General features: G+C 45.9%; 2 protein-coding genes across 2 annotated transcripts; one reads left to right on the top strand and one right to left on the bottom strand.

The window, feature by feature from the left end:
• The first annotated feature begins 1 nt into the window (after position 1).
• On the top strand, positions 2-1,816 carry LOC9641811 (microfibrillar-associated protein 1A). The gene is made up of 2 exons (XM_002971220.2): positions 2-1,309; positions 1,370-1,816. The coding sequence occupies exons 1-2, from the start codon at positions 75-77 to the stop codon at positions 1,494-1,496; spliced, it is 1,362 nt and encodes a 453-aa protein (XP_002971266.1). The 5' UTR covers positions 2-74; the 3' UTR covers positions 1,497-1,816.
• On the bottom strand, positions 1,337-4,665 carry LOC9642502 (pentatricopeptide repeat-containing protein At3g22470, mitochondrial). The gene has a single exon (XM_002971018.2). It carries the CDS (start codon positions 4,573-4,575, stop codon positions 1,609-1,611), a length of 2,967 nt encoding a protein of 988 aa, XP_002971064.2. The 5' UTR covers positions 4,576-4,665; the 3' UTR covers positions 1,337-1,608.
• Positions 4,666-14,560: the final 9,895 nt, after the last annotated feature.

The raw sequence follows: 14,560 nt of genomic DNA, 5'->3' as shown, positions 1-14,560 counted from the left end.
TGGAATGGGCTACACGAACCAGGTACTCGCCTAGATCTTAGCACAGTGGGAGGGATTTCGATCGAGCAAGAACGATGTCAGTCTCGGCGGGAGTGACAGACGTCGCCATAGCCGTGAGGGAAAAGCTGCGAGGGAAGATCGGCCAGACCAAGGTCCAGCGCTACTGGCCGGGCAAGAAGCCAGAATGGGCGGCCGAGGAGGAGGAGGAGGAAGAAGAGGAGGAGAATTTCGAGAAGAAGAAGAAGAAGCCGGAGCCAGAGAAATCGAAAGCTCCGGTGGACGAGAAGGAGGTTGCTGCCGCTAGACCCGCTGCGAGGGCGGAGGATGATCCTCGGCTCCGGCGGCTGGCCGAGAGCCGGAGGAACCGCGATGAGGCGGTGGCGAGGCACAGAGAGATCCGGCAGGCGGAGATCGTGTCCACCCGCCAGGAAGAGAAGTCGGGCGCTAGAGATGCTGGAGCGGAGGAGGTGGAGGACGAGGAGGCGGTGGAGGAGCGGCGGAAGAAGAACAGGGAAAGGATTCTACAGAAGCAAAAGGAGGAGGAGGAGGCCGCCGCTGCCGCCACGGAGGAGGATGAAGAGGATGGCGAAGAGGAAGAAGACGAGGAAGACGAGGAGGAGGAAGAGACCGACTCGGAGGACGAGCTGGGAGGGATGCCGATGATGAAGCCAACTTTCGTGAGGAAGTCCGACCGGGAGACTATCGCGGAACGCGAGCGGCTCGAGGCGGAGGAGATTGCGATGATGGAGGATTGGAAGAAGAAGCTGGAGCTGCGGAAGATCGAGTCCAAGCACCTCCTGGTGGAAGAGATCCGGAAGGAGGAAGAGCGCGAGAAGAACAAGGTGACGGACACGAATGGTGACGAAGTTAACACCGACGACGAGACCAACGGGCAAGAAGAGTACGAGGCCTGGAAGGCGAGAGAGATCGCGCGGATAAAGCGAGAGAGGGACGAGAAGGAGAACGCCAACAAGGAGAAGGAGGAGATCGAGAGGCTGAGGAAGATGAGCGAGGAAGAACGCAAGGAGTACGATCGGAAGAACCCGAAGGAGGCCCCGGCTCCGAAGAAGAAGTGGAAGTACATGCAAAAGTACTATCACAAGGGAGTGTTCTTCATGTCCGACGACAAGGATCCGGCTGTCCCTGGAGGGAACGACATTTACAAGCGGGACTACTCGGAGCCGACTGGAGAGGACAAGCTCAACAAGAGCATACTCCCGAAAGTGATGCAAGTCAAGAACTTTGGCCGCAGTGGGCGAGTGAAGTGGACGGATCTCGTGAACGAGGACACGACGCGATGGGACACGCCGTGAGTTTGTTCTTCCCTCGCCTTTGATTCGTTCTAATCGAAGTTTTTCCGGCCTTTCAGGTGGAGCTCCAATGACAAGTTTCGTGCGCAGTACAACAACAAGATGGCCGGGATGAACAAGCCGATCGAGAAGCCTCGGGGCACCAAGAAGATGAAGAGGAGCATCGAGGAGATGTACAAAGTTTGACGAGCAATCGTTTCAAGGGCCGAGCGAGCGAGCGAAAGAGCAATCGAACGAGCTCTCACAGGTTTGAGATGATGGAGCTATCAGGATCCGAGTTGATGGTTTCCAAGATCTCTCATACACCAAAAGGAAGCCACCGACGTTTCGGCCTTGACAACTTAGAGTGGAGTGAAGAGCCTGTGTGTTTTTCATCGTCATCAGTAGAACGTAAGAGTTCCTCCTCTCCATCCTTTGTCTCGGGGCATGGAGCTTGAGAGTTCTCGCTTTGATCCCCCTCTGTATCAGGCATAAAACTTCGATCCACCGAGAGGCTTTCGACAGCTTTTTCACTCTCTTTTCCAGGAGATTCGCCACCATTTCTTCCAAAACTTTGATGGCTTTCGTCGTCCCCATCATGAAAGCCAGAGCTTTCATTCTGTAAGAGCTTTTCATCATCGCCCACAGCTTGCTCGTCCTGTTCCTTTCTCAAGTCGCCGTCCAGGTCGTCACAGTCTCTTGTAGAGCTTTGATCCGGCATGAGACTTCCATCATGACTACCAGCTCGTTCATCCTGTTCCTCCCTCTCTGGACTGTCACCATTCCTCGGGCCTGGACTTTCAACAGCGCTTCCAGCTTCTTGCTTGCTGCTGCTGCTTCCATCTTCCTGGACCAACTTTAGCAGCTTGCCAGACTCGTCCGACTTGCGAAGTCCGTCCAAGATCGCTGTGAAAGTAGCAGCATGAGGAGGAGAGCCGCCAGCAGCCATCTCCTGTAAAAGCTCCTGGGCCTTCTCAGTCTTCCCGGACCTCACCAGGCCATCAAACAGCGAAGCGGATGTGACGGCAGTGGGAACGTTGCCTCTGGAGATCATGTCCTCGAACAGCTTAAGCGCCGCGTCCACTTTCAACGCCTTGCAAAAGCCGTGGATGAGAGCGTCGTAGATCATGACGCTTCCAACAAGCTCGCCCCGAGCAAGCATGCTCTCGAACCTGTGGAACGCCTCGTCGACGTTCCCGGCATGGCACAGCGCCTGGACGAGTGCCGTGTACGTAGCAACCGTCGGCTTCTGGCCTTTGCCGATCATCTCGTCGAAGAACTTGCAAGCGTCTTCCAGTTTCTTCACCTTGATCAGCCCGTTGATGATGCAGCAATAGGCAGCAGCGTCCGGAGCACCACCCTGGCGGACCATCTCTTGGAACAAGCTCACTGCTCGATCGACTTGGCCTTGATAGCACAAGCCGGTGCATAGAGCAGTGTAAGCCACTACGTCGGCGTTCCAACCCCGGCTAGACGCCTCCTCGAGCATCTTCACAGCTCTGTCAACTTCGCCAATCTTGCACAGGCCGATGCAAAGCGGGGTGTAAGTCACGGCGTCTGGCAAGTAGCCAACCTTCTCGAGGTCGTGGAGCAAAGCGAATGCCCGCTCCACTCGGTTCTCTCGGCTCCTGCACAGCCCGTTGATCAGGATGTTGTAAGTCGTTGCGTCGGGCTTGCATCCTTCCGACACCATTCTCTGGAAAATCCTGCAAGCTTCGTCGAGCCGGCCGGTCTTACACAACCCGACGATGATGCTGCAGCACAGGCCGGGATCCAAGGTTTCTGCTGCGGCTTTGCTCTGCTCGAATAGATCGTCGAGTGTCTTCTCAACGCTGCCACCATCGCACAGTCCATTTACAAGTGACGAGTAGAGCTGTAAGTTTGGAGAGCTGGAGCATTTGTCAAGCTCGTCCAAGAGCTGGGCAGCCTCGTCGAGCCTCCCGAGCTTGCAGAAGCCATCGAGAAGGCAAATGTACGTCACAGAATCTGGAAAACATCCATGAGCTATCATCCCTTTCATAATCCTGAAAGCATTGGCCACTCTCCCGATCTTGCTGAGGCCCTGGATGATCGTCGTGTAAGTCACCACGTTTGGCTTGCACCCGCCTCGCATCATCTCCTCAAAGCTCTTTGCAGCTTGCTCAAAGTTTCCCGACTTGCACAGCCCGTCTATCATAACCGTGTGGGTGATCACGTCTGGACGGTACCCGGCCTCCACCATTTCGTCAAAGAGAGAGCAAGCCTCTTTCATTCTTCCCGACTTTGCGAATCCGTGGATGAGAGACGTGTAGATGACTGAATTCGGCCGAAAACCACTAGCTGCCATCACTCGGAACAGCTCCTCGGCCCGTTCCAAGGTTCCTGCCTTGCAAAGACTGTTCACTAGAATCCCATACGTGACTTCTGTTGGAACGCAAGCTTTCGCGAGCATATTGTCGAGAACCTTGAGAGCTTCTTGTGCATGGCCAGCTTTGGCGAGCCCGTCGATCATTGTGTTGTAAGCAATAGCGTCGGGAGGGAAGCCACATTTCTCCATCTGTCCGAAAACCTCTCGAGCTTCCTTCACTCTTTTCGCTTTGAGCAGCGTTCTCACCATCGCGGTGTGAAGTGCCCGATCCGGAGGAACAAATCCCATTGCCATCATCTCGTGAAAAACCTCGAAAGCCTTCTCGTCCATCCCAGCCTTGCACAGGCAATCCACAAGGATCAGAAACGTATGCAAGTCGGGCTTACACCTCTTCCTCTTCATGATCTCGAAGCACGTCACAGCGTCGTCGGCCCGGCGCGTCCTGGCGAAGCTCCGGATCAAGATGTTGAAGGAGAAAGTGTTGGGCGCGATCCCGGCCTTGAGCATCTCCTCGTGGATCGCGTAGCACTGCGAGTAGTTCTTCTCGGCCACCAGGAGATTCATGAGGCAATTGTAAGTGAAGACATCGTGCTGGAATCCGGCCTGTTCTCCAGCCCATCGGAAGAAACTGATAGCCGTCCCAGTGACCTTGAGCGATCGCAGCACCGCTGCGACGTGGGATCCAAGCACCTGGCCGTGGACGGGGCCGAGCACATTGCGGATATTATGGACAGACCAGGAGCTGCCGTCGAGCCTCACGTCCTTGATCGTCTCCACAATCGAGGTCACCAGATCAGCGCGACGCACGAAATCGGGCGTGAGGTGCTCGCGCTCTGGCTTACCGCTGGGGAAGCTCCTGGCGGTGTAGTGGCGGACAATCGCTCGTCCTCCTCCTCGATCAAGCAGCAGCAGCCATAGCTCGCGCTGCCGCAAAGACATAAAAACCTAACCCTTGGTGCTCATAGCTCGAATGTATCAGTCCGCGCTCTCCCTGCTAGAATGTAGCCCTCTCCGCAGAAAGGTATAAAGAAGCATATTCCTGTCCTAAACCCTAAACCCTATGAACAAATATCTTTTTAAGAATATGCCAGGCAAAAGAAAAGAAGCATAAATTAGTGTTAAGAATTTTTTTTTATATTCCTACAATTTCCAATCTGCCTAGAACCAGGATGCAATGAGGCCTTAGATGCATTTGGCCTCACAATACAGACTTGCATTTGAAAGATCTTGTGTAGACATTTCGAAAGAGAATCAACATGGGCAGATAGCAAATTTTCTATTGCCATAACTTAGCCTTTATATTTTCCAGCTCTGAGAGAATGACTCCATAGCCACAATGGCTATGGAGAAAATATTTGGACAATTTTCTTTAAAGGAACTCTGGGTTTCCCCTGGTTTTAGAATAAGTCACCAATGTGTGATGTCCTTAAAAAGAAGAGGTAGATTGGGAATTATTGAAATTGTAAAGGTAAATTGGGAAATGCTAAAATTTTACTAAATAGATCTTAAAGAGTTTATTCTAATATGCTGTGAATTCTAGCAAAAAATTTCTCCATTCTTAATTTCAAAATTATTATTACAGTAAGCTAAAAAAGTAAAACTAAATTACTCTAAGTTGTTTATTTAAAATATTTACAAAGGGAAAACATATCCACGTGTCCATCACTAATTTTTCTCTTTTTGTCTTTTTATATGCTACAAGAATGCCGGGGAAGAAGCCAAATAACCACTTCAAATGTTCTTTGTTTTCCACCCCAAATATAAAATTACATCTTGAATCAATTAGTTTTTATTTCTCATTAAAAATAATGGATGTGGAATAGAAGCAAACATTCACAACAATAAGTGGGTGTAAGTTATGGGATTCTTCCAACATAACTATATAAACTAGAAATTTTTGTAAATGCTATATATTATTCCCGTATTCACTTTCATCTTTCACATAAAAAAGAACAATTGTAGAATATTTGTGGTAATATTAAAACTATCTGAGTTTCAATTAAAGTCATTTTGAAGTCTATAAATCACTAAACAATGATACAAAAATTAAATTTCATTTTTATTATAGTTTTTCTTTTTCCAAGATATGTTATAGCACCAATTTATAAACCAAAGTTTGGGAGATTTAGAATTTTAAATCCTCGGGACATTGTAAAAATTAGTACAATATTTCAAAAGCTATTATCTAAATTAGATTATAATAAAATATATCCTATGGATTATTCAGATGGTGAGCTTATTAGTACTTCAGTAGAAATTCTTGATTTCAGATTCAAAATAAAGTATGAATGTGAAAATGAAGAAACAATTACAGGTAAAATTTTGATAGCTGCTTTTGAAAGGATTTTTTATGCAAATATTAATTATATACAACTTAATTGTCCAGACTTTTTTGAAAATGAAAATAAAGGATATTTTATGCAATATAAATTAATTCAAGAGTGGGTATTTCATAATAGGTTACAATTTAACTTTAGTGAAACTTCTAATCCTGTATGCTTTCTTAGACAACATACATTATATAATCCACAACAACTACAACAAAATTAATATTTATTTTCTCCAAATGGTAAAGTTATTTTAATGGTAACATCAAATTGTCAAGTTATTATTTTCTATAAAACCGTAAAGATATGGGGAACAAAATTTTTTATAAACCATGATACTATTTGTGTACTAAAACTCCAAAATGATGGTAACCTTGTCTTATATAGTAATAAAAGAGTATTATGGACAACCAATAAATACTGTTCTAATCAACCTAATTGTATAATATCTTCATACTTAACTATTCAAAATGATTGTAATTTAAAAATTTACCTAGCAGCATATCCTAATGTTATTTGGTGGATTTTACATAGTCATTACTTATGTGTAACATAATTTCTTTATTCAACATATCTGAATGTTATCATTTTTATTAATATTTATTTTAAATATAAAAAGGAATTTTTACTTTCATTATCCTAGTATCTTTTACCATCTAATTCTTGATACTTATGCCATAATTTGAATGAGTAATTTTTCTTTGCAAATTACTATTTAAGTAGGTATTTGATTGACTAAAACATAGTGATCTCCCTTATACTACTTAAGTCAATGTTTCACATGATGCTAGAGCCATTGCTATATAACATTCTTTTGTAGCCTTCTAGCTACCCTAAGCCACTCTACTCCAATGTTCATAACCCATGAATTAGAGATATTAAAGGATTATAATATAAAACTAGTGTATAATAATCCTTCCTCTAACCCTATAACCACTTTTTAGCATCTTTAAAATGCTTTAAAGTTTAAGGAGACACATTCCTTTAGTTTTCTTCCTTTAATCTGCACCAAGTCCCTCTCAATTCATGGTAGTGCTCACCAACATTGCTATTGGGATGGGATTTAAAGGTCTACTAAGTTTTAATGACCTTTAGAACTTCCTCACTCTGTAATACTTTTGGTTATTAAGCAAAAGGATTAATCATTTTTGTTTCCTCACAATTAGAGATTTCAAGATAACATTTTAAAACATTATAACCTAATATAAATTTTGTGGGTACTCCCACTACCTTCACCACCAAGATGCCCTAACCATATGGTTAGAATAAACTTTCCAATGCTGCACATGTGACCATTACAGTCAAATGTTGATAGCCATATCAGCAATTTGAAGTGAAGTTGCCCTAGTACATGTCACCGTCATTGTCATTTTTTTGACAGTGGCCTTGTGACAATGAAATCAATTTGAATGATTTTTAAAAAAAGCCCAGCTGGTTGACCACTATCAAACCTGCAATAGTAGGTTAAAATGTTAATATGGTAATTATTTCCTCCTGCAACTATTGTTGACATGTCAATTTTTGGTTTTAGGGTTGAGCGGAATGGGAGAGTAGCAGCTAAATGACTTGGAGATTATGTTTTCCACTCAATATCAACAAGAGGTCCTATATTATAGTTCTTAATTCAGCAAGGGGAATTTTATTGCTCCTACTCCATTGAAGCCTCCAAAACCAGTTAGAAATCAAGGACATTGGTCTTTGAATGAATTATTGATTCTGAATGAAACAAAGAAGCATGATTTCTTCTTATAACAATGAAGTAGCATTTAGGAGAGGCACAAAAAAAGATTGTAGTTGTTTGTTAGCAACAAGTCTTTGAGTAAGTTTTGGATTTTTCAGACTTCCAGTCGTTCACTAAGTTTGCAATTACTATTTGACACATTATGTCAACCATTTGCCTGGGCAATGCCAATTTCGGTGGGAGTATATCTATAAAGAGTTCAACAAAATCAAGTTATGTAAATATCATGTTCCTACTAGCAGAAGCAGTTACTAGAACATGATAATGAAGCAATGTTGTGAAACCAAAATTTTATAATCAACTCTACACAATGATGGACAAGGGGCTTCAAGACCGTCAAATTGTGAATTCACAAGGACAAATTTAAGAATTAATGTCTTCACCAGTTACATTTTAGTGATCACCATTATTGACACCAAGAGCTTCACAACAACGATCATCATCACCTCCATGTGGAGAACTAAAGCTTGAAGGTATGTTTTGTAGTTTTTGTTCATAATCATTTTTGGCAATAACAGGAAATAACAACAATCCTGAAAAACATAGTTTAGACTGGTTGAGGAAGAAGTCTTGCACACAACTTGTAGAACAACTTGCAAGAGCACTACATGACAATAATGTGAGCCTTATTAATACAATGGAAGAAAGCTAGAAGGAAATTTGTTGTCAAAATCTAAAGAAAGAAGAATTCATGAAGCATACTCTAATTATGGATAGCCAAATGGTGAAGAGTGTGGATTAAATATCTCAAGCTTTGTTTGCAATTGTTGATTCTTTGGTAAGTCAATTCATTTTCTTATTCATGAACTTCACTTTTGTAATTTACAGTGTTGCTGATTACTATCTTTGAAGCAACGAGAGAGATGCTGAACTAATGAAGATGTAATGATTTACTAGAAAATAGATCAATTTTAGGAATAGGTGATTGAGAACACCATCAATTGGTAGCTTATGTTCAACTTGTTGTTTGGACTCAAAGCCTTCTTTGGCATCTGGTCTTCAATCAACTCATCACTCAGATCATCAACTAGGCTTGTTTTTGCACAAAAAAAAAAAAAAAAAACAAAATAGAATAAAAAGTAATTGTAATATATTTAAGACTACATACCATTTGTTTACTCCTACTTGGCATTTCCAAATCCATCCATAAGAAAATTTCCATTCACTATAGCGTAGGATCCAGTTGCAAAACTTTTGTGGACACAAAGCAAGCAAAATATGACATATTAGTAAGCATGCAAATCAATACACTAAAGATACTTGTAGCTAAATAAAATAATTCGTGAACTTCAAGTGGATTTGTTTAAGTCTACTACATAATTAGTGAGAATGTTTCTAAGATTTGTAGCAACAACATGAGGCTCCAATTGCCAGCTTTGTGGTCGATAAATCACTGGCTCATGCTCAATGTATATTTCCCCTATGTCACCTGTATCAATAATGAAGTTATGCAAAATGTAAGTTGTTTTAATGGAAATTGTTAGTTGAATGTGTAAGGAACCAACTCCCTAAGGTGTTGTAGGCTAAAGGATCCCCAAAAGCATGACCAAAATGACAAAGAGTTCATCAGATGGGACCGAGTTTAATATCAAGTCCAAGACTGACTCTGAGACTAAGTTCGAGATAGAGTCCGAAATCGAGCCTGAGGCCGATTCGGAGACCGAGCTCGAGACCGAGCTCGAGACCGAGTTCGAGACCGAGTTTGTGACAGAGTCCGAGATCCAAGATCGGTTCAAGACCGAGTCTGAGGTTGAGTCCGAAGTCAAGTTCGAGATCGGGTCCGAGATCGAGTCCGAGACCGAGTCTGAAGTCGGGTCCGAGATCGAGTTCAAGACCGAGTCCGAGTACTAATACAAGTCAAGGGGTGAAAGCCCAAAGCATCCCGGGGGGGGGGGCGTGCTGCAGGGGTTCCAAAAGTATAGTAGGGATAGTGAGGTTTAGGAACCAGTCTTGAAGGAACTCTCAAGTGGTGCTTCCAAACTGATTTGAGGTTGAGACTGGGGCCGAGGGGCCTTGGGTGGGAGTGAGCATAGACTCGGGTGGTGCCGGAGGGGCTACCCAAGGAAGTGCTCAAGAGCAGCTCCCACTCCCGAAAGGGAAATTGACTGCGGTACTCCCGACTCATGTGGAGTGGTGCCCCATCTAAGATAGACCCAAGATGGAGACCGAGACTAGGTCCATAGTCGAGTCCAAGGTTGAGTCAAGGTCGAGACCAAGACCGAGACCAAGATCAAGACCGAGACCCAGACTGAGTTAGAGACCGAGACCAAATCTAAGTCTGAGTCCGAGGGTGAAAGCTCAAAGTGATCATCTCCTAAACCCTAAGGGGTTTGGTGAGCTCTAAAAGTATAGTAGGGGAAAGACTTTAGTGGAGTCAGTTTAGCTAGGAAAGCCTAATGTAGCCAAGGAAGGTTATACTCATGTGGTGGGTGATGATATAACCACTGAGAAGTCCAATGCTAGAGTGAACATAGATGGAAAAATGGGGTAACTTAGTGAAGTGTTCAAGAGCCGGCTTTAGCTCCCTTAGGAAATAGAATAGTCAATGCTCTTAATCCAAGTGTGAATGGCACTACCTATTTGGATACCTAGTATGGTTCATCCAAACCTCGCTCTACCTATATGGTTAAGGCACTTAAGGGTGGAAGGTGGGGAGAGTACATACAAGGCTTGTATAGAGCCATAGTGTTTCAAAATATTGTTCAAAAGTTCTGGATTATAGAAGGGAAGATGAGTAATCCTTTTGCATAGTGACCAAAGGCATGGTCACATGGTGAGGATGTCCCAGATGTCAGTGGGACTTAGTGGTCGGGCCCTCAAGCTATAACTCAATAGCAATATTAGTGAACACGACCGTGTTTGGAGAGGGACTTGGTAGAGATTGAAGAAAGGATATTGGGGAAGGGTGTTCCTCATCTCTAGGCATCCTAAGGGTGCTAAAATGTGGTCAAGGGATGACCACTCATGGATGGGTGGCCTAGTTTTTGAGAGATAAGACTATTGTAAGGAATTAACTTGCTGAGGTGTCGTAGGTTAAAGGAACCCCGAAAGCATGACCAAAATGACAAAGAGTTCATCGGATGGGACCAAGTTGAAGATCGAGTCCAAGACCGACTCTAGGACCGAGTTCGAGATAGAGTCCGGAATGGAGCCCGAGACCGACTCGAGGACCGAGTTCGAGACCGAGTTCGAGACCGAGCTCGAGACGGAGTCCGAGATCCGAAATCGGGTCCGAGACCGAGTCCGAGGTCGGGTCTGAGATCGAGTTCGAGATCAAGTCCGAGACCGAATCCGAAGTCGGATCCGAAATCGGGTCCGAGATCGAGCCAGAGACTACGTCTAAATACTAATACAGGTCAAGGGGTGAAAGCCCAAAGCGTGTGTCTCCCAGGGGGGGGGGCGGCTGTAGGGGGTTCCAAAAGTATAGTAGGGATAGTGAGGTCTAGGAACCAGTTTTGAAGGGACTCTCCAGTGGGGCTTCCAAACCGACTTGAGGTTGAGACTGGGACCGAGGGGCCTTGGGTGGGAGTGAGCATGGACTTGGTTGGTGCCGGAGGGGCCATCCAGGGAAGTGCTCAAGAGCAGCTCCCACTCCCAAAAGGGAAACCGATTGCAGTGCTCCCGGCTCATGTGGAGTGGTGCCCCACTTGAGTACCATACGGCTCATTGGTCCTCGCCCTCCCTAGGGGCTTGGGCCTTCCTTCGGGATGGAAGTGGGGGGGTAGAGGTACCCATACCGGGCCGCTAGGCCACGGTGTTTCGCCCCGGCGTCCCGAAGCAAGTGTTGCACTCAAGACTTGGGATTTAGAGGGTCCCATGATCAAGTCTTGTGGTACCATGGGATGTTAGGAATCTGGAAGCTTGGTGTGCTTGGCTGCTTGTGCTTGCGGGGAGTGTAGCCGAACCTTAAGTCCAGTCTAACTCCGGGAGGGGGATTGGGAGTGATTTGGGAATCCGTGGAAGGATGGCTAACGCTCGGTCGCTTGTGCAGTGAGTAGCTGAAACCAAGTAGGAGCTGGTACCATAGGCGAGAACCTTGGCAAGGGAACTTAGCAAAAGCCAAGGTAGTGTTGGACAGATAGATGAGGTAAGCTGGCAAATTGAAAAGGAAAAATTTGTGGTTTACAATTTGGTATCAGAGCCTTTTCCTCAGTTCTAGCGAAGGATAGAGGCGGATTGCTGGGAGATGGCAAAGGCGGGGCGCAAACGAACCAAGGCGGAGACGAAACCTCCGCCAGAGCTGGAGCCTCCGGTCGAACAAGAGGCTGTGGATGAGGAATCCTTGCATGAGGATGACTCTAGCGAGGAAACTTCCAAGCAGGAGTCTGGTGGCGAGGTTCGGTCGTCCAAGGCTCGATTGGATGTTCTAGAAGGACAGTTGGCACAGACCAATGCCCTGCTAGAGACTCTCGTACGCAAACTAAGGCGTGACGAGAAGCGGAAGAAAAAGCGAAAGACTGCGGATGCTGGCAGCGCAGAAGATGCGGACCCTTCGGTAGGGACTGAGGCAAAACCAAACAAGGTCGAATAGACCGAAGTGGAATCAGTCCCTCAGGCAGTCCCTAAGTACAAACGAAAGCCCCCACCGGTCTTCAAGGGAGTGAATGACTATAAGGTGGTGGAGGATTGGTTTTACGATATGGAGGACTATTTCCGAGCGTTGCGGTTACCAAGCTCGGAGAAGGTCCTATGTGCAAAACCATACTTGGCAGATAATGCCAAGTCTTGGTGGAGAACGACGGAGGCCAACGAAGGACCAGTGGCCACTTGGGACATAATGAAGGCGAGGATCCGCGCAACATACGTTCCTCCGAATGCCACTCTGCATCTGAGAGATGAGTTGAGTAGGCTGAAGCAGACTGGAACCATCCAGGAATATGTGAATGGGTTCATGGCAAAGAGGATATTTGTCACGGACATGGGGGATATGGATGCGTTCCATGCCTTTATATCAGGTTTGCAAACCTGGGCTCGCAGTGAAGTGATGCGCTGGAACCCAACCAACTACAAGGAAGCGTTAGATGCGGCTATCAAGGTGCATTTCAACGATAACCTGCGAAAAGGGAACGCGACAGGGTTGGGGTCCACGTTTCACAAAGGGGCCAAACCGAGGGGAACATATAGCAAGGGGAAATTCAAGAAGAGTTTCTCTAAGAATGAGTCCTCGGGGTTCGGGAAAGGCAAATCCGGTGGCCAACGAGCAAGTACGTGGGGGAGTCAAGCAAAAAGAGACAAACCCACGGATAAGAAGGTCAAGTCATTTAGTAGCGTGGGAAACAATGTATGCTACAACTGTGGTGAAGTGGAACACTTTTCGAGGGAATGTCCCTACCCGAAGAAGGCTAGAGCCAATATAGCCATTAAATCGGGTAAAGTCCAAAATGAGGTATGTGATCCAGTCCCTAGCTCAAAGCTACTTATTACACGAGCAACTTTGGTAGAGAGTCGTTCGCGACATCTACTAGCCCTCCGGGGGAAGCTCGGAGGTAGCTTTGTTAAGATCTTTATTGACACGGGTGCTTCGGATAATTCTGTGGCTGCAGACATAGTCCGGCAAGCCGGACTAACAGCGCAGCGGCTGGGCGAACCAAGGACTATAGAGTTTGTTCAAGGTAGCCAAAGCACCGATGAGGTACTTCGACAAGCAAGAGTCGAAGTAGGGACTTGGAAAGTAGACATGGATTTCACCGTGTTGGACATGGCGGGATTTGACGTGATCTTCGGGATGGATTGGTTTAATCGGTTCGTGGTAGCCCTGCATGGACAAGGTAGGAACCTTGTGGTACTAGCGAATGCCCAAGGAAGAAGATCCAGGGTGGAGGCCCAGGATTTAAAGGTAGGGCAATGCAAGGCCAAAGAATCGTGCATAAACTTGGTGTCCACGAGAGGACAACTCACTAAAGGGACAAAGGCTGCATTTTTGTGCTTACTCTCAGTGAGAAGTGACAAAAAGACAGGAACGGAAGAAGCACCTTTAGTGATTCAGCGGGTGTTGGACCAATTCTAGGATACCATGCCAGAGGAGCTACCGGCAAGGTTGCCCCCTGCACGACCAATAGAACATAAGATTGAGTTGGTCGAGGGCGCTGAGGCGGTGGTTCGTCCACCCTATTGTTTGAACGAAAAAGAACTCGCGGAGCTCAAGCGTCAATTAGAGGAGTTGGTAGACAAGGGGTATGTTAGGTTGAGCAAATTGCTGTATGAGGCGCCGATGCTATTTGTGAAAAAGAAAGATGGGTCTATGCGCATGTGCATAGACTACCAGTTGCTCAACAAGTATACAAAGAAGAACAAATACCCTTTGCCAAGGATTGAGGACCTGTTCGATAGGTTGGGAAAGGCAAAATAATTCTCGAGAATCGACCTAAGGTCAGGATACTACCAGATCAGGGTAGCGGAGGAAGATGTCGAGAAGACAACCTATCGAATGAGGTATGGGAGCTTCGAGTTTCTGGTGATGCCCTTCGGGCTATGCAATGCGCCGGCAACGTTTTCGGCGTTGATGAACCATATCTTTGTACCCTATCTGGATCACTTTGTGGTCATCTATATTGACGACATCCTGATCTATAGCGAAATGCTAGAGGAGCATGCCAAACACTTGACGAAGGTGTTTGAGAAACTAAGGGAACACCAGCTGTATGCTAAAGAGAGCAAATGTGACTTTGCTCAACAAGAGGTAAAGTTTCTCGGGCATGTGGTGGGCAAGGATGGGCTCAAGGTGGACCCTGAGAAGGTCCAAGCGATCCAGGAGTGGGAGCGACCATCGAATGTACACAAGTTAAGGGCATTCTTGGGGCTATGCAACTACTATCAAAAGTTTATTAGACACTATTCGAGAGTAACCCTGTCCTTA

This window comes from Selaginella moellendorffii, unplaced genomic scaffold, assembly GCF_000143415.4.
Source record: "Selaginella moellendorffii unplaced genomic scaffold, v1.0 SELMOscaffold_16, whole genome shotgun sequence".
In the NCBI taxonomy this organism is placed as follows: domain Eukaryota; kingdom Viridiplantae; phylum Streptophyta; class Lycopodiopsida; order Selaginellales; family Selaginellaceae; genus Selaginella; species Selaginella moellendorffii.
The sequence above is the reverse complement of the archived record's forward strand: the minus strand, read 5'-3'. Positions and strand labels throughout refer to the sequence as shown.

What these genes read in the sequence shown, in the direction of transcription:
- LOC9641811 (XM_002971220.2), top strand. Translation starts at nt 75, where the DNA reads ATGTCAGTCTCGGCGGGAGTGACAGACGTCGCCATAGCCGTGAGGGAA. An exon ending in ACGACGCGATGGGACACGCC is followed by an intron (nt 1,310 to 1,369) that starts GTGAGTTTGTTC and finishes CCGGCCTTTCAG; the next exon opens with GTGGAGCTCCAATGACAAGT.
- LOC9642502 (XM_002971018.2), bottom strand. Translation starts at nt 4,575, where the DNA reads ATGTCTTTGCGGCAGCGCGAGCTATGGCTGCTGCTGCTTGATCGAGGA.